Source organism: Apteryx rowi, unplaced genomic scaffold, assembly GCF_003343035.1.
Source record: "Apteryx rowi isolate R43461 unplaced genomic scaffold, aptRow1 scaffold_740, whole genome shotgun sequence".
Classification (NCBI taxonomy): Eukaryota; Metazoa; Chordata; class Aves; order Apterygiformes; family Apterygidae; genus Apteryx; species Apteryx rowi.
The window spans coordinates 28,058-47,686 of NW_020451028.1; the positions used below are offsets into that span (position 1 = coordinate 28,058).

A 19,629-nucleotide genomic window follows, 5' to 3' on the forward strand; every position below is an offset into this window, starting at 1 on the left:
CCGCCCGCCCCCGCCTCGTCAAGATCGCCGTGGTGGGGGGCAGCGGCGTGGGCAAGACAGGTGAGGCGGGCGCGGGGCGGCGCGGCGCGGCGCGGCGGCGAGCCCGGCTAACGCTGCGTCTCTCTGGCCTGCCCGCAGCGCTGGTGGTGCGGTTCCTCACGAGGCGGTTCATCGGCGACTACGAGCGCAACGCAGGTGAGCGCCCGCCCCGGCCCCGGCCTCTCGGGGCGGCCCCGGCCCCTCGGGGCGCCCCCGGCAGCGCCGCTGCCTCTGTCCCGCCGCGACGGCGGCGACGGAGCGCCCGGCAGCAGGAGCTGCTTGCAGGGGAGCTGGGCTCCCCAGCCCGGGGCGGCGGCGGCGGTGGTGGTGGTGGAGGGGACGGTATTTACTGTCGAGTAAAAGCGGCTGCACCGGGAAGGGAGGGAAGCCAGTCGGTGCCCTGCTCGTGGCTTCTGTGAAGTGGTGCCGGATCGCAGACTAACCAAAAGGGGTAAAACCATGCTTAGAAAGGGCATGTGCGAGTGCTGGAAGTAAGTGTACAAAACCAGCAGAGAATCAGGTCATAGGTGTGAGAGAACTTAAAGATGGGGCTATGAATGCAACCCACAACAGGTATTTTTAGGGGCAGGGGCATCACAAACCAACCACCAAAAAGTTATGAGGCTGGCAACTCGTTCATTTGTTTGATATTCGGCTCTTGCAATATTCTGACTGGCAGTCCAAAGAGAGGTGCATACCAGTTACTGCAAACATGCAGTTTGTGATCACAGCTTCGCTACTGTTTCCTTCTACTGTGTTTCTATTCTCTACCAGAATTTACTTTATATGGAGAAAACGTCCTTCTTTGAAGAAGTCTTTTATCTAAAACAAGAAAACATTATGTAAACCTAATATTTTACCCTAGGCAAACTGAATGCTAGCAGCCAAAAGAGCTAGGCAGTGCCAGCTTAATGGGGAAAATGAAGAGGCAATGTTAAGTACCTGCCTGAGTGTAGCACAGTGGGAAGAGTAAACTAATGCAAACTTAAATACACAGAATTCTGTCGAGGAAATTACTTGGGAAACCCCCCCCAACCAAACAAACAGCAAAACAGTAAATCTTACCAGTCAGCCAGCAGAGAGCTTACAAATAGTTTTTCAGACAAAAGGTTTGCCAAAGTGCAAAAAAACTAAATGACAAGCAAACTGCGTTTCTATATTAAAAGTTGGTTATTTTGCCTAGTTACCTTTATGCTTAAGTCAGCCTTTAAGAAGTGATTAAGCTCCAAGTTGCACAATATTAAATGTCAAGCTTCAAAACAAATCAATGCAGATTAAATCCCAGGCTTCTAGTAACATCATAAATTTATGGGTTTTTACACATACCAAATTTTTACACTGGTCCCTCAGTTTGTTAATAGCAGTATCACTTTCCCTGCACAACTAATGGGGTGGGGGAGGGTTTCTTCATCTCATTCCCTCCAAAAGCAGCATTTGTCTGTTTGTGGAGCTGTGACTGTACTTATGATATTGTTGGTGTTGTCATTAGGTAATCTCTACAGCAGACATATCCAGATAGATGGAGAGATGTTGGCTATTCAAGTGCAAGATACTCCAGGAGTTCAGGTGAGCTAGACACATCCATGCAGTTCACCAAAGCAGCTCTGATTTTTGTGTGCCTGTCCCTCCATATGCACCCTCTCATTACGGTCTTTCTAGAAAATATTTCATTGTCCCTTTCAGAGTTTGGTGTTTCATGTGGGAGAACTGGTAACTTGTTTTTTAACCAGTCAAACCAGATGTCCCAGGTGCCCGAAGTGTGCTGGCAGTAAAAGAAAACAACTCACTATTTCTGTGAATCATTTGTACGTTGGAGGCCCATTACTTTTGTAGGGCTGAATTATTTGTTAAGTGTTTTATTCTCACATATGAGGAACATTAGATAAAAAGACAAAATGCTTTTGTGCAAATGTGGTACATGTGAAGAAAAATGTCATGACTACAGCCCAGCAAACATTCGCTTCATAAATGCATATGATGGAAACTTATGTCTACTGTGTTGTGCCTGTACTCATTAGGCTGTTGTACGTTAAAGTTTTGAATGTATAGACCTGAGTAATGCTGGATTTCTGCCTTTTTGAACTGGGCAGCTCTCCAGGTCTAAATGCTTCCAGCTCATATCTTTGCTTCCCCAGACTTACTGTCTAGCCAGTTAATTTCCCATTCTGTGGAACTACAAAGTCTTTCTCTGCATGCAGAACTACTCAGGTCGATTTTCCATTTGAGAATAGCAAACTCCAGTGTTAAATTCCAGCTTTTTGCAGCTGAATCAACATATATATTTATGTGCCACACTCAGATTAAGTTTGTATTTGAAATGCAAATACATATGTCTGAAAATATGAAATGCATTTGGCTTTACAGATGTTGAAGGCAGGTTCCTTTAATCTTTTTTGCTATTTCAATTATCTAACTTAAGACAATTCATCTTTCAGATTCATGAATGCAGTCTGGATTGTAATGACCAGCTGAACAGATGCATTCGCTGGGCAGATGCACTTGTGATTGTTTTCTCCATCACAGATTATAAGAGCTATGAACTGCTTAGTCACCTTTACCATCATGTTCGACAGTTGCATCCAGGAAACACAGTTCCTGTGGTCATCGTAGCCAACAAAGCTGATCTCTTGCATATTAAAGAGGTGGAGCCTCAGCATGGACTTCAGCTGGCCAACATGCTGGGCTGTACTTTCTATGAAGTATCTGTCAGTGAAAACTATAACGATGTCTTCAATGCTTTCCATGTCCTGTGTAAAGAAGTTAGTAAACAACAAACAACCAGCACTCCTGAGCGAAGAAGAACCTCTCTTATTCCACGGCCAAAATCCCCCAACATGCAGGATCTGAAGAGAAGGTTTAAGCAAGCTTTGTCTGCTAAAGTGAGGACTGTCACTTCTGTTTAAAAGCAGAGCCAAGTGGAGGTTTTGGTCTTCCCAACATTTTAGCCTGAGTATGAAACCTGGAATGTTAAACACTGGCACTTCTAGAGTCCAAGGCATTGTGGGGAGGAAAAAAAAAAAAAAAAGATGGTTCAGGTAGCCTTTTGAATGGCTGTAGAAACAAGAAATTGGTTAAAGAAGATTGGGGGAGGGGGGGAAACTYTTGAAATGGTTCTGGGATGTAACTTGTGGAACAAGTTTCATTTCCAAATGAAAATACTTTCCAGTAAATGAAATGAGCTTTCAGTTTGTCTTTTCTTCAACGGGACAGATTTGGCTTAAAGTTCGTGCAGAAAAAAACTTCTAGCTGTAACTCTCAACTTCTTGTACTTGAGCAGAGAAATAGCCTGAACTGTAGTTCACTGTTCAGAAGTAACCACTTGAGTCTTACCGTGTTTTCACTTGGATGAAGGACAGCATGATATATCTGTTTAATTTTATTGCACAGTAGAGCCATTTATTACCCATGTATTTCAAAACAAACAAGCAAACATGAAATTGTTCTATAAGTGTAAAATAAGTGGACGTGACTGGGTATCAAGACTGTAAACAATGGTCGTTTATTTTTTACTAGCTATATTATTGCTGACAATTTGAACAGACTCCTTGTATGCAAAAGTATTGTGCACAGGGTGTAAACATATCTAATTACAAATGACTTGTGAATTTTTTACTGTCTGAAAGAATACTGTCCAGACTAAATGATCCAACGCTGAGCTTTTGAGGTATGAGCCTGGAGTTGGAGCGATAGACCACTGTAGGTAGCAGCTGGTATGAGACACTCTTCTCCTTCTGTCACTACCATGTATGATAGGCACAGAAAGAACCCAGCTGTAATTCAGCTTTGATGTGAAACACGCTGCAGGCTCTAGGCAATGAAGCTGGTTGATTGTTCTGAGCTGAGCCAGTCCCTGGTCATCCTTAAACACATCTGGCAGATTTATGTATTTTTACATTGAGCCAATGGAGTTCACAGGCAAATGGCCTTATACACATGCACTTTAAAAAGCCAGTTGTGCTTTTGTGTAAACTGTAATTTATTTATTTTGTGTATAGTTACTCCTCATATGGAGCAGACTTTTCATTCTTACTCCCTGTTTCAACATTAAATTTTTTGAATTGCATGTTTTCATGTGTGTGTTCTTCATGTGTATGAGAAACAATGGGTAATAACCAGTGAAGCATTGAGACAGAAGTAATAGTTTTCTTGGGGTAGTTACATACATTGCAGAAACAGTTAAGAAGGCCTTTGCTGCCTATCCTTTTGCTTTATTACCATGATCTGCAGGGGGGAAGCTCTCACAACCCTTTTACAACTTCCTTGTAAGAAATTCTTTCAGGAGAGGAACTGAAAAAAGCAGAGACCTTACAAAATAGAACTGGATTCTTCATGTCCCTTTGTCAAAAAACTCTAATAAGAAAAGAATGATGTAAGGTAGGTCAAAACTGGCAGAACACTGAGTTTTAAATGACTTCCACTTTAAAAAAAAAAAAGTCTGTAGAACAGTTTTGTATATTGAGCTGTATGACACAATGAAGAATTCAATCAAGTTACTACAAATCTGCAACTGTTTTATTCATGTATAAAGTAGCTTTAATGTGAGCTCCTACTGCATCCTCCTCTTGAGGAGGATGGTTGTGCTTGGACTAGACTGACTACCACACAGAGTCACTGGGTTAGTACACAGCCATAATAATCGGCATGGGGAAACACTGACAGGGTCCTGCTGCTGGTAATCTTTTGACCACGAACTGCCACTCCAGCCTCACCAACTGATTTAGGACCAGGATCATAAACAAAACGGAGCCTGCCCATCCAGCCTGAGCTTTTCACCAAATACCGCTTCGCTTATTCTAGTAGCAAACCTCCTTGCTAAGAGTGGCCTTGTGTTTTTCCGTCCCCCTCCCTTTTTTGTTTAGTTTAGTGTCACACACGAAGGGCTTAGACACTCCTTGCTGTGGTCCTGCACCCACATTGAAGGGCACTTGCACAAGCAAAGTCTCTTCCGTGCTATTCCTGTTTGCATGTGACTGGCAGGAGCTTTGTGCCCCTCCAGCAGCCAAAGGAACAAGAGAAAGGTTTTGCCAGGGCAGGAGAACACACATCGCCCCGGCTTTCCCCCAGCACACGTTATGTGTAGCTAGTACAGCTGTTTCCTACAAAGATGGAGCTACTTATTACATGAGAGCCTCTGCAAAGACTCCATTCCAGTCTTGTTCTAGAAGAGGAGCAGGTTTCTTGCAACCATTTGCTGCTTTCTCTTTAGCTGCTGCTCCCTCTTTAGCTTCTGAGAACGGGATGGTGGCTGAGTCCCAGCACCCATCTCCACATCTGTGGCCACTGGCTGAAAAGATCCCTCCAGTGGGGGAGCCTGGAAAAATAGCCACTGCCTCAAGGCAGGGGAACTGCTTGACCTGTAAGAAGTGCAGTAGTGCTAGTGTCTACTTAAACCCAACTCTCTTCTCATTATCCTCTACAGGATGTCCTCAAATGGGCAGGTGAGAGACCTGAGAGCACTTGATGAAAGTGGGTGGGGGAGAGGGGACCACAGCTGCCAGACTTCATCATCTCAGGAAAGCAGCATCTCAGATAGAGATGGGAGTACCTGAGCCCCCTTGGGGCTGTTGACAGAGGTCAGCAATGACCACTGGAAGGAGAAGAGCCTTTCTGCTGCCAGCAGAGTATGGAACACCTCCAGGACACCTCCCAGGACAGAAGCTTTAGGTTCCTAGGGGCAATCGAATAGCGCAAAGGAAAACTGGGTCACAGGCATGTGCTGTGTGGGCATGCACAGCCTTGTGTAACCAGATGAGGTTAGGCTCAAAGTTAGGAGCTTTGCTTTATTGATTACATAATTTCCAAAACATCTATATTCTAAGATAAACAGTACAGAACGAAAAAAAAAAAAAAAGAAAAAAGAAAACAAATGGACTGGCTATTTGCCTTCAAGTTGCTCTGATAAATATTTCTTGAGCTTTTAACATTACAATCTCATAATATTTCTCATATTTTATAGCACAAAGTTCCATTCTATAGTGATTCTTATAAATCTCTTTTCCATAGAGGCAACATTGTCCATGCTTTATAATCAGTTCATTGTTCCCTTCTAGCCACTCAAGAGTGGGTTTAAATCAAAATGCAGCCTTTTCTGAAGACCATTATAAACATTTAAGAGAACTTAAGCTAGCTACTGAACAAAGGTTAAAAAGCTACTTCCTCTTTAATCTATTCCTTTAGCATAATAAAGAATGATATGATAGAGCAAATTTCACATACAATTTCACATTCACATTCTCAGTGTAAGCTGTAGTCTTAGCATCTCTGGAATGAACCAAGAGGATGCAGCTTTATAGCTCCACCATTTTATGCTGCAATTTTGAAGTCTTGGTGCTATATGCAATCACAATCTCTACTGGCTGATGCTTTTTTATCCTAGATTTTATCAAAGTTTTATAAAGAAAAATTACATAACTGAGTTTGATAGCAGCTCTTTCATGATCGCAAATCAAAAGCTGTTCTCTAATCATGCTGTTCAGAAATCTACTCAAGAAAGAATCTGCCACCACAGCCTCTTGAAAGTGGGAACATGCTTTTTTTTTTCTTTTTTAAAAGCATGGGAGAGGAGCATTTTTCCAGGGTTAACATCAAACCATCACAGACCATATGTCCTACTGCGCAAAACTACAGAGAAGTGTGCCATCAGAAACAGTCTTTTCTCCTGGGACTGTGGGTGGAGAAACTAGAGCAGGAACTGGGAATCTGAGAGAGAAGCAACCATGTAACTCCACGCTTGATTCTGGCTCTGTTTCTCTGCTCCCACCAGTTGAGCTGGGAGCACCAGTGGACTGGCAGCTGCTCTGCTGGTAAGAGCAGGGTTGTACCCAGGCCTCTCTGGGGTGAGAGACGAAGTAAGAGCAGAGGCTGCTAATGCTCCATAAGGCACACATGTTTTGCAGGGTAACATGACAAAGAGGGTGGATATTGCTAGCCTCTTCCTCCCTCAGCAGCATTTCCCACCAGAAGCAACCCCAGTGCAACCATCAGGATTACTCACAGAGAAAAGGTCTGCTCAGGGAGTGCAAATTCAGCAGCCTGTGGTCCTAAGGGATTTTCCTCACCTTCCCCTTTTCTAGGGAATTATTACAAGCAGCTGTCCTTGCTTGTACTGAGTGGGGCTGGGGGAAGGCCAGTGCATACTACATGATTCAGAACCACGATGCATTATCTTTAAAGAGGGGAGAGTTGGTCACTGGACAAGTGGACCATTTTTAAGTGCTCTCCGTAAGCTGCACATATTTCCTTGCAGCCAGGTATCCAGTTGCTTCACCCTGTTTCAGTTGGAAACATAACTGCAGCAGAGGACATGTCATTTTGGGGGGGAATATTGGAAAGGGTGACAGACGAAGGATTTGATGTTTCCAGCCAAGGAAGTCACTTATCTTCTCCACAGATGCTCCCACGTCAGATATCAGTGTCAGGCTGGAGATGCTCTGTGGCAAACAACAGCTCAATAACACTCAGCGGTGTCAGGAGTGCTGAGGAGAGCACAAGTACCTGAAGAAAGGGGGAAAAGAAACAGCACATCAAAATTAAGGGGTCTGAGACTGACTGCAGTATAAATGAGACGTGCACACGAACTGTTTGCTTACACCACACTAGATATGCTGTGCGTTTCTGGTGCTTACTGACAGGGCAATACAACTTGCCCAGTGATACTGTCTGCTGGCTAATAATTGCAGTTAAATCTCTTAAGGAACATAATGACTAGTAGCATTGTACTCTTAATGAATGTGTGCTTTGACTCGCTTCTACCCACATCTTACCCAGTGATTTGTTGTGACTGCCATTGTGTTTACCGCAAGGCACCAGATGCTCAACCAGCAGTTTCCTCTCCTGTAGCACAGAATTTTGTCAACAGGCAGTTTTGACTGACAGCTGTTTCCTCTCTGTTTAAGATGAGGCAAGCACTACAGAAGTGTTGCCTGCCTGCTGTGGCTGCTCTGTGAACTACAGTCCCTGTTCAGAAATTTCTCTTCAGACAAGACACCCTCGGTTGTGCACATCATGATCAGAGCTCAATCTTGGACACTGTTGGGATGTTATTGTTTTTGTTTGGTTAAGTTTTTAATCCAAGATGGGCCTGATGAACGAACCTGTCACTACAGAGAAGATATGCACACTGAATCTATTTTTCTAAAGTGAAAAACAATACGCAGGTCTGTAGTGTAAGGGCTTGCCTGCAGGGCAAAGCTATCAAGGAGCTAGTGTGTGCAGAGCTAACTCAGGGTCATGTTGCTCTCAAAGTCATAGGACACCTGCTCTTACAAAGCCCCATGCTCAGCAGCATTTGTGGGATCAGGACTAATGGCTAGCAAGCAGAGATGTGGCAGAAGATTTATTGTACTAGTCCACTTGAAAATGATTTTGCTTCTTCTGTGCAAATGCAAGGAGGGGAAGCACAAGCACCAACAACACTGAGTGTGTGTGTGTGTGTGTGTTTCCTGCAGTAGTTATCAAATTGCTTGTGCTCTTCATCACAGAACATAAAGCACTCAGCTTAAATGTGTGGCCTGTACAGTCTAATATTGCAGGTTATTTTAAAGAAAGACTTAGAAGACATATGCAGTTTAGGATTTGGTAGTACTACACTTCAACTTTATGTTGTTCTTTCTTTCATCTTTTCACTTCAAATAATGGAAAGAATCTGGAGTTAAATTACTACAGATCTCTTCTGTACTGATGATCATCTCCCCCTCACTTTCCCCCTTCCCATATCCTCCCACACAATCTGCAGCAAACTGACACTGATTATCTCTTCTGCTTCCTATGGCTGAAAAACTATTTCTGTAATTTGCAGGTGCCAAAGGCTGACACCGTCTTACTGATGTTATGTAAGAATGTATAGCACAGTATGTGCTCATCTTGTTAACACCCAGCTTAATTCTGAAAAACATGAGGGGGCACATTACCCAAGTTTTCGGTCTACAAGCCAAGCAACAACAACAGCCACTGCCAGATAAAAGCAATTTCATCTTGGAGTCCTACCATTAAACCATGAGGGGATTTGTGCAACTGATAACAAGCCCAGACAGAAAAATGAGAACCACGACTTTAACTTATGAGCAAGGATAAAGCCAAATACTGTGGGACTTCCCTCCTTGCCCCCTGCTATCTGTGAGGGTTCTGCATGGTGATAAATGTGAATATTTGTCCTCTGATTTTTACAGAGAATGGGTGAACTGCCCAGATAAGAAATGGCCATATTTTCTTCAGGCAAAGCTCTTCAGGACAGTAAATTTCCTTTGCAGACCTTCTCCTTATTCAATACTTTGTGCCTGTCTTTGATGCTCTGCATGAGGAGATGCTGCTCCTGCTGACAGCTGAGCTATGGGGGCCGGGAACTCACAGCCTGACCCAGMGCACTGCAGTGGGCAGCTCCCACGGAACAAGGCAAGGGAAGGACGCATCTGCAGGGGTTTATCTGTGCGCATGCCTCAGCCTCATAACTACATATGCTTGTGAGTGCTGAAGCGGGGGGTAAAACTTCCACTCCTGCTCTTTTCCCTTTATCACTCTCTTAATTAATGAAAAAAGTCATTTTTTCCTTTTCTATTAGGATACTTCTCACTTGGTTAGGTACTGTCAGGGAGGCTATTCAGCACCATCCAAAAACAAATGATGCATAGAAAATACTATATTCCTTTGTGCTTCACAATGAGAAATGAATTTGTCATTCATACTCAGATGAAGAGCACCTCTGTGGATAGAAACGTATTTTCTGCTACACATTGGAATGCCACTTGCCTCAGCTACAAACAAATGTTGGAGTAATTAGTTCATCCTGTCAGTTTTTCTGTTACTTTACTCAATTCTTTATTTTTGCACCCACACACCTTTCTGTTTCTCCAGAGCCAATAATTAGTACCAATGTCAGTGCTTTGTTTGAATGGAATGGAATTGTGGGCCCAACGTTTTCCTCCTGCCCTGATGTCTGAAACTGATTGCCTGAACACCACAAAAAAAGCTCTGTTAAATACTGGCTCGGGTTAGGCAAATGCCTGGCTTTTTGAAAAGAGAATAATCCCAAACAGATGGCACACATTCACAAGCTGTAGTGCAGAAATCCAGGTAAATCCAACTAACTCATAAACATTTTTATATGAGAGACTTAAACAACTGCTTCTTTTTTTCTTTTTCTTCCTCCTCTAGACTCTCCCCTGAAGTCTTTTCACCTCAAACATAGTGCATTTGGACAAAGGGCAAGTTGCAGTAAAACCTTAAATTTCTTCAGGAATCTGCCTCAGAGGGTGACCTGCCACCAGGGTTAAGTCAAAGCAAAGCAACACCAGATCCTGTGTCACCACTGTCAAGCCTCAATTCCCTCTAGAAAGTTAGTCGAAAGTCTTACTGCAGTTTTCAACCAACTCGCTTGTTAACTCTGTGCTTATCTTTAAAGGTACATTAATACATTTAAGGTGTGGATTAACTTGTCCATCAGTGTGTCACAGTTCAATCCCTGTTCAAGACAGGAAAGAATTTTATTCACTGTGTTGAGGAGATTAGCAATAGGCTAACTGGGGTGAAATGTGTTATCAGATGAAAGAAACATTGCTTAAAATTGGTATTCAATACTATAAAACGCTGCTTGAGACTGCTTCGCAAAGACAACTAAACTGTGGAAAACACATGTGAAACCCAGGGGCTGCTCAAGTTGGTTGGCTCCATCTTGCTAATGATTTCTCACTAATCAAAACTGAATTGCATAGGAATTGAAAACAAGATGTTTACAAGCCACCTTGGAAATCAGACTTATGTTTATGATGCAGCTAGTTACACAGCACTTCTTGCATCTTTCCGCAGTTTTTAGATTACCCTGTATAGCTGCACTACCCAGCAGACACCCGATTGCTCTTGTACACATTCCTCCACAATTAACAATGCTTTTTAACATCTTGGATGATGCTGGAGCCCATCCATCCATCTCCTTTGCCTCTCCTCTCCACTCCACTGCTACAGTCAAGTTCTGCTGCCAGAGAGTGAAAGAGGCAAAGACCAGCACATGGAGGCTTCACCGCAGGAGCCATCCTCCTGGCAGCAGCACATCCAAGAGCCACAGAGACTTTGGGCTCTCTCCCCATTGTCTGCTTCAGGCTAGTCAAGGCACCTAGCGCAGGTGCAGTTCAAAGCAGCATCCACCATTAGGAGCTGAAGTCTCATCTTGTGGCTAACAGGGGGAAGAAGGTGCTTAGTCTGCCTCCAAAATCAAACAGGAAGAAACACTGGCTATGGAGGGGGATTAGGAAGAATAAACTGCATAGGGGACAGCAGGGATACTGTGAAGTAAGGGCAGACTCAAGGATGGGTTGGAGTATTTTTTTAGAAAACCTTGTGAAATGTTGCCTGTTTACTTGCATCTAAATTGTCCTGCCCATAACCTCCTTGGGAAAGGGTCTGTTTTTGACTCTGTGAGAGTCTGGGAGGAGGCTGACCCCTCAGTTGCTGCACCCACTCTCCTGCAAGCAGGGGGCGGCTGGCATTTTAATCTTGGAAGTGAAACAAAAGGAAAATGGCCTGAGGTTCAATGTCTAGGGTATCTAGACATGGATCTTGTTTGTCAAGATTTCAGAGGAAAGGCGCAAGCCACTTATCAGTAGAGAGGAATGAGAGGCCAAAGGGGTAATAGGGGTAATCTTGTGAAGGTTCAAAGGCACAGTTCGCTTGGACAACTCTGCCCTAACTGCCTCGGCTGAAGTCTTTTATTTTTGGCATCCTAAGATGAACTCAGATATTAATTGAGTCTTTTCAATTGAAATTTTGATGTGTGACCCTTAGATCCAGTACCTTTTCACTCTAAGTCCCTAATTACAAACGTTTTCTGCCCCTGTCTGAGATGGCTTTTAAACAGACAGTCCTATCTGCTCCTTGGTGTACTCGATGGGGCTGTTCCTAGCAGTGGTATGTCTAACAGGGCACCTCAGAGGTTCATGATCTGGTCCAGAAGCAGTACAGCTGTATCCAGGCTAATCTGTCTTGCTCCTCAGCAGTGCTGATTAACTTGTCTGGTCCATCACTACTGATATATCACTAGATGGTACCCAGGTCCTTGGCAGGCTCCTTCTGAGCATCCTTGCACTACGCCTGGTAGGTGCAGCTGGGAGCTTGTAGCCTCTTGGACAGCAAATGTTTCTGCTTAAAAAGAATTCCAATACTTGCATCTTTTGAGACATGATGAAAGCTCCTTCAGAATAATGCTACTCTGTCCTGAAGGCCAGGCCTCCAACCTGAGTTTGAATCTTAATTGCTGACTCTAACATGCAAAAAACTGACCCTTTGAGTCTGAACACTTGTTACTGAAAGATGTTTCACAGCAAAATCCTAATACCATTACCACCCATGTGGCTGTGGCTTGGTGTAGGTTTGGTACGAATACTACAGCCAACTTTATCTGATGAATTTTCTTAGTTTTTGTTCAGATAGGAACTGTATATTTAGAGCTCTCTTTACCTGGGTACCAGGTTTGTGTGTTGCTACCAGGTCCTTCACCATTTTGACCTCAGAGACTGTCACTCCACCAATCATATAGATGATCAGAAGAGGATGGTCACCAGGGTGAGGGCGATTCACCTGTAAAATGACAGAAAGCATTATTTGTAGCTGCTCATTCCATCTCCAAACCTGTGCAGAGCACACTGGCAGTGACTGGCACCATGAGCTGCCTGAGGAAGACAGACTCCGGATGAGGATCCTTGGAAGGAAATATTCACAGAACACTGGTTCCCACAACAGTTGAATGGGAGATCAATGGGGATAATGTCAGGTTAAAAATGATGAACATTTCCAGGGATATGGAGTCTTCATGGCTTCCACTGAAATCTAGAGGAGTTTCCCATGAGGTCTGAGGACCTTCCTTCCATTCTTTCTTCATTCCTTTCCTTCCTTTCCCAGAGTGGGAGGGCAGCACTTGGGTAGATGCATAGTTTGGATACACGTATGCTTAGGGCTTTAAGGAATGAGGGGTAAATTATGATCTAGTGGAAGCAAGGGGTCTAGTCTAAACATGTGAGAATCCCTGCCTTAGGTCAGCAATGGAAAGAATCATAAATAATGTTTTTTCACCGGTGCAATGAATAATACTTTATAATTAATCTAATGAAAATAGATCAGGTTCAATATAGTACGTGATCAGTTTTAGCTCATTTCACTTCAAAGTTTTCAATATTTCTATGATTGGGGTGTAACTAATATGGAAAATTTTAGCCCAAACAAATTTTTTTTTCATTTTTTCTGAATAGCATTAAAATGGCACAAATATTCCATTTCAGTTACGACTCTATAAAACTACATTTTGTTTTTAAATGTGAAGGTGATGCTTTACATTACTTTCCTCTAAACCACTTCTAAAAGTATGATTAGTTTGCTGTTTTCTCTCACTCTCTCTTTCTTAATAAAACACACTACCCTGATAAAGCCTTGTGCCAGGCTTTGCGGAGCCTTGGGATGTGATGTCAACGGAGCCCGGGCCATTGCTCTTGTTGCAACACCACATGCCTTCGAGTATGAAACACTCAAAATGTTTGGCTCTGGAAAGTGACAGTGAGAACAGTTCAATTTGCTCTTTTTTAGACTCTCCACCCCCTCTCCTTCCAGCCGCGTAGGCTTTCGGCAGCATTCACTCGACAGAATGAGAGTGGTAATCAATCTGTGTTTGGGCGGAGCGCAGTTCCTCTGCTGCCACCACTGCAGCAGCTACTATCTTTGATCCCTGTGGCTCCAGCTCCTTGGGGTACAACTCTTCTTCTGTTCCTTACTGTGGCTGTCCTATATTTAGTCTTCGGGCAGTTTTTTGTCCTGCAGCTCTGTCATGCTTTCTGACTGGCAGCCTTCAGAAGAGACTTTTCCCTTTGAAGCAAGCACAGGGGGATTGCATGCTCTCTCTCTCTCCAGGCTCACTGGGGCCTTTGATTACACAGTGCTCCCTGTTAAATGCTGCTCCCCAGGCACAGAGCTCTTGAACTCCTCAGGAGTTTGAAATCTGTACAAAAAGCCTTAGGCAGATGTATTACTGAGCTGAGTATTTGTGTATTGAGTGTTTATTCTCTTAATCTCACCTGCTTTCCTAGCCATCTTCATTCAACTGACGGCGCAGATAGCATATATACTACAATTTAGCAGGGTGTCCTGCAGTTCTAGTGCTACATTTAGCAGTTTTCCATTTAAACTAACAGAACAATTAAATCAATATACCAGACCTTACAAAGACCCTCTCTTTATCCACTTTCCCATGTTAGACTTCTTTCCCATGTTACACTTCTTACTCTCCACATAAAACATGGTGTTAACCTCGAGAGGAAAAAAGCCCACTCCTTAATTACAAATACCATGAAGAGTTTGAGTAAGATCTAAATATTTACTTAAAAAGGTCAGCTAGAACTATTACTTGCTCAAATATTAAAGTATTTCATGTCATAATTGCTGTAAGCAGTGAAACAAGGTTAAAGAACTAACTGCTCACAAAGATGATGAATATAAATTTGGCAAAACAAAATTCTGTGCTACTGCACCTCAAGGCAATACAGGAATTACTAGGTTTATTCCTTTTCCTGGCTCTTTTCTACTCTTAATCCTGTTACCAGAGCAATTTCATGAAGATTCTTATGTGAAGACCTCGAACTCCAGAAGCTTGCTACTGAATAAAATCTCTCTTTCTTAATATCTTTCCTAGTGAAACAAACTCATCATAAACATGCATGTATAACATTGGAAAAACTGTAAGGACACCCAACCTAAGAATATTAATTAGAAAACACAGGCTTTCATGGCTATAGTAAAGAGAAAATATCTTGACAAATCATTTCCTTCAGTCAAAATAAGCCTAGATCCAAACACATGTTCCTTATATAAAACTTATTTTTTCTCAAGTTCAAATGACAAATTCCAGAAATGCATATTAAAAATACTATTAGGCATGCAAACTCTAAATTAAATTAAAGCTGCAATGAAAAGGGTTTTGGAATCTGTAATTTTCTTATGCTATGCGCAAATGTTTTGAAGGAGGATGATGCTTTGGGTACCAAATATTTGGCTGGGTTAAGAATGTAAATTTCTGCCAAGATTTTTTTATTTGATAATACAACCACCCAAGGCTGTCTCTTTTGAAGGAACTGGCTCCATGTAGCTAAACACATCTCACTTCTGTGATACAGAAGAAGAACTGAAATGAACCACAACAAAAAGCAACATGCACATTCTGGAATCCTCCTAAAACTAGTTTGTTTCAGGACATTTCTAGGTCCTGTAAATCTCAGTTACTGTAAAATTTTAATTTTGCAAAAATCCCCAAATGAAATTCACTTTCGTTTCAAAATGCCATGCATTAAAAATGATTGCTACAGTTATCTTGGGCAATTGGGAAGACTAAGAAAAAAGCAAAACCCCAAAAGCTTCTAGCTATGATGAGCCTATATAGAGATACACTCAAAACTTGGTCAACTGATGACACAACATGCCCTGCTGGCTTTGCTGTCACGGACTCGGTAATCACCATCTGACAAGGCATGTGCAACCTCCTCTACATGTTGTTGGGCAGGTGGGCAGAGAGCAAGGTCTGCTGCTGCAGTGGTAAGGATTGGCTGCATGATTAATATAACAGCAGAGAAGAGGCCAGTGTGTTCCCTGTCAAGAAAATCTTCCGTAAATAGAGGCAAAGGAGCCCAAAGGAGGGATGCTTCCCTGGACCAGTGGACTTCCTGACTGGACACCAGGGACTTTGCTGCAGCTCAGAGCTGACCACTGTTGCATTTTCTCAGGATGGTGGTGGTTATAGGGCTTGCTGTTGGCACATGTGTCTGTGTAGAGGAACAGGAAAGGAGGAGACAGGAAAGCGGGGGTGAAGATGGTCAGTAAAACTCTGACCAAACACTGCTGTTTCCTCTGAAAGTCAGCAGAAACGACTTTGACTGGCCTACGAGGGCTAAGTCTGCCCTCCAACCAGGAAACCAGCACCAGTGCATCTGTTATTTGTGACCAATCATAAACCAATTAATCCCGCTGAATAACTGGAAAAAGTAACAGAAAAACACATCAATCTTCTGAAACTAGACTGCTGTGCAGGGCACTTGGTATCAGCGAAGCGGTCTTGCTTAGATCATCACAAACCACATGTGGTCTAGAGCTGCAGTAAAAACAGGAATCCTTGAGGCAAGGAGGCCTTTTCCCTCTGCATTAACTAAGCTTCAAAATAAACACATTAGCCAGAGAAACACTTTGGGATGAGAGATACCTTTAAAATTCTTTCCTGGTTGAACAAATTTGAGTCCGTCAGATAAGGGAGGCATTAATCATGACAGGAGAGGGAAAGACTCTTTTGACTACTGCTCAGTCATTCAAACTCTTTGCATGTTCTCAAATACTGTTTTCTGACAGGAGGCAATTTAAAAAGCAGGGTTACCTATGCCAAAGGACTGGCTTAGGAGACATGACTTGAATAAGAAATTAAGTCCTTTATTGTGCAGCAGTGTTGCAGGGGGTGGCTGTAGCCTAACATCTCTGGGACAGCAGAGGCTGTTTTTATCACTTACCAAAGCATTTTTATTTGAGTTGGCATTTATATTCAGGAATTGAAGAGGAAATATAAATGCAAGGAAGTCCATGAAATAATTACAGTGCTGATGGTGCAGTAAGTGGAAAAGATCATCTTGTGTGAGAAATACAGACTGGCCAGAAACTTATACACATAATGTTGGAGCACCAGCCAACATGCCAAACTACAAACTAAATGAGCAAGCGAGAACACATATTTGGGAGGTAAGTGATATGTTCATGAAATATTCACCCTACATAATGTTCACTCGCTCTGCTGTTATATATTCCTTATGATTGATAGGATATTTTTATTACTAGCAGAGTTGCAGGTATTTGAGGCAATAAGTGCTGCTGAAAAACTCTCAAAGAAAACATAAACATCTAAACTGGCACAAAGAAACAAATTATAAGCACAGCAAGACCAGCAGAAAACACTGATATGAAAGACTTAAGTCACATAAAGACTTAAGAGCTTGTCTTCGCACAAACAAGACTGGGAACAGAGAAGAGAGAGAGCAAAAGATGGAGAGTGGCTGAATGCTGGCACGTATCTGTCCCAATGGCAGTTCTCTTTCTATGCCTCCTTGGTGTCAATTTCCCCACCCCAAAATAATTTTTGCTTTTTGAATACACGTTTGCACACATTGTCAGCAGAGCCAGCACTATGTTTGCTTGGGCACGATTTGAACCTCTCACTGCTGCGAGGGAGAACAGCCCAGGCACGGTTCAAGTCTCCGCAGCCTTCTCCAGGTACCCACATCTGTGCCTCCTTTAGGTAGGTTTCACCATGGGTAAGAAGCTACTGACGTGGTTTTGTTCATCCCACAACCTCCTTGATATTGGAAAGATTTCAGCACAGGACTTTTTTTTAAATAGCAGTCTGGATCAGAGCAGTACCCTCCTTCTAAGTAAGTATAACGCTCTACTCCCAATATAAATTTTACTAGCCAGAGTACCTTAAAAGAAACTGAAAAAGAAGAAAAAGCAGTGAAAGGAAAGCAGAGGAGAAAAAGCAGAAGATGAAATAAAATGAAGGTGAAATCTTCCTCTTTCTTGTCCTTCCCTCATTCATCTTTTTTCTTCATGCTGTAGCAGTATCCTACCCTCTCTGTATGACAGAAATTCAGGAGCTAGAACAAGGTTTGCCAGCACATGTCCAGTCACAGGACTGAGGAAACCTGAGTTCAGACTGACTTTTCAGATATACGTTTCAGAGACTCTAACTTGACTTTATGAGATTGTCTTGATACTACTGTAATGAAGTAACAATAACCTTTTCCTGCCTTTCTAAATCACTCTCCCAGTGTGTCCTTACTGATCACTCCTGCTGCCCTTCAAGTATCAGCGGTGTTCAAAGCAGCCTTATCAGGTCCTTTTTTCTGTTTTCTCTCTGCCTTCTCTCCCACTAATCTGTTGACACAAGTTGGACATACATTCAGCTACCATCCTTGTGCTGACCAATCTCTCTGGCCCAGATCTGTTTCCTCCTCTCCAAACTAAATCTGTCTCTGACATCTCTTCATGGTGGTCTGGTGGTCTAGCTATGTTCAGTTTGACTTAACTACCATTTTAACTCTTTTGCCGCTAACTTTTCAGGTGCTATGAATACCATACCATTTTACTCTCAACAGGCCCATAAATATGGCACCATCTTGAAACTCTCTCTAGGTCTTCAAAGCCACACGTTGTTTAAATCTTGTAGATACTAGGTATATAGCATCTCAGAGATCAGTCTTCTATCTACTCGCCTGGGTCAGGTCTCTATTGGTACAACACCCTTATTTTGACAGATACAAACACAGATTTACATCACATACGCATCCAGAATTTTTACGATCTTACTATTTTCTTATGGCTCTCTACAATATCCTACTTTTCTTTCACACCTAATAAAAGCTGCTTGTCTTTTATTTCAATGCTTTTCATGCCTATCACACCCTGACAGAGAAAGAGGCAGGGAGGAGACCTCCCTCAAGTTGTCGACTTGTCTATTCTTCATTCTGTATAGAAAAGTTCAACCTTCTTCTATGAAAAATTCATCTTATAATTACATTCCTCATTGGCCATTTGTTACATTTTCAAGAACATATTTTGTGTTCTTTCTTGTGCTCTGCCTCCAGCTTGTGAGAAGCTTTCTGCAAACCTCCATAAGGCTACCTCCTCCTCTTCCTCTTCTGACATTACACAATTACCAGAAATGGAGACACTGGCTGTCAGGTTGATTGATCCTGCCTCACTGTTTTCCTGAACTCCCACATCTGTTTGGTTCTCAGTTAATTCTGCCTTCTGCAAGCTCTGATCTTCTGTTCTCTGTTAGTGCAGCAAAAAGTGCAAAAGGGGTCTCTGTGACTAGGATATCTCTGTAATATACTTCTGTGATACACACACAGACACACACACACTGGAACATTTAGACTTTCTGGAATACATATGTTTCTTGTTTTTTGGTAAAGAAAGGACGAGGTATGTTCCTGCTTAAAAAATAAAATCAAACACCACAGAATAAATGCAATTGTGAGAGTTACTGGTAAATAAAACCAATCATTTCAGAAATCACTTGTCTGCACCAGCTTGTTTACTCTGTTTGACAGTGGAGCAACTGTGTCTTCTCCTATTTTTGGAGTAGCTGCATTATTTTTTTCAGTTCTCATACATGAATAGAAAGAACACTGGGTCCCTATTTCTATAGCTATCCTCCTCTGTTTCAGGGCATTTTGAAAATCCACCGCAACGCTAGGTGGAGATTCCTGAAAACAGCCACTGAACTTTAGGCATATCAGATTTTGTGTTTGAGACCAACCTGCTCTGATATAACATAAAAATAATATTGTTACAGATTGATAATGGGTTCTAGGATAGTACCAACACAGCAACCAAAATTATTTTTGTCACCTGTCTTGAAATGTATAACAGGCCGAGCAGGCATTCATACACAATAGAAAGAATATTTTGTCCTTTCAACTATCACAGAATCACAGAATAATTCAGGTTGGAAAGAACAAACCTTTGGAGTTCATCTAGTCCTGCTCAAAGCAGGGCCAACTTCAAAATTAGATCAGGTTGCTCAGG

At 42.5% G+C, this 19,629-nt stretch overlaps 2 protein-coding genes across 2 annotated transcripts in view; one reads left to right on the plus strand and one right to left on the minus strand.

The window, feature by feature from the left end:
• Window positions 1–23: 23 nt before the first annotated feature.
• On the plus strand, window positions 24–4,461 carry RASL11B (RAS like family 11 member B; the record flags this gene model as incomplete). Its single annotated transcript, XM_026087918.1, has 3 exons — window positions 24–195; window positions 1,529–1,605; window positions 2,475–4,461. Coding segments are annotated over 3 exons (717 nt in total), but the record flags the coding sequence as incomplete, so codon positions are not given.
• A 1,344-nt stretch (window positions 4,462–5,805) lies between these two features.
• The window catches only part of SCFD2 (sec1 family domain containing 2), a gene marked incomplete at its 5' end in the record, with an annotated part of 220,479 nt that continues 206,655 nt past the window's right edge, over window positions 5,806–19,629 (minus strand). The window contains 2 exons of the mRNA XM_026087925.1: window positions 5,806–7,533; window positions 12,484–12,603. Coding sequence (XP_025943710.1) covers window positions 7,441–7,533; window positions 12,484–12,603 — 213 coding nt within the window. The remainder of the gene's footprint in view (window positions 7,534–12,483; window positions 12,604–19,629) is intronic.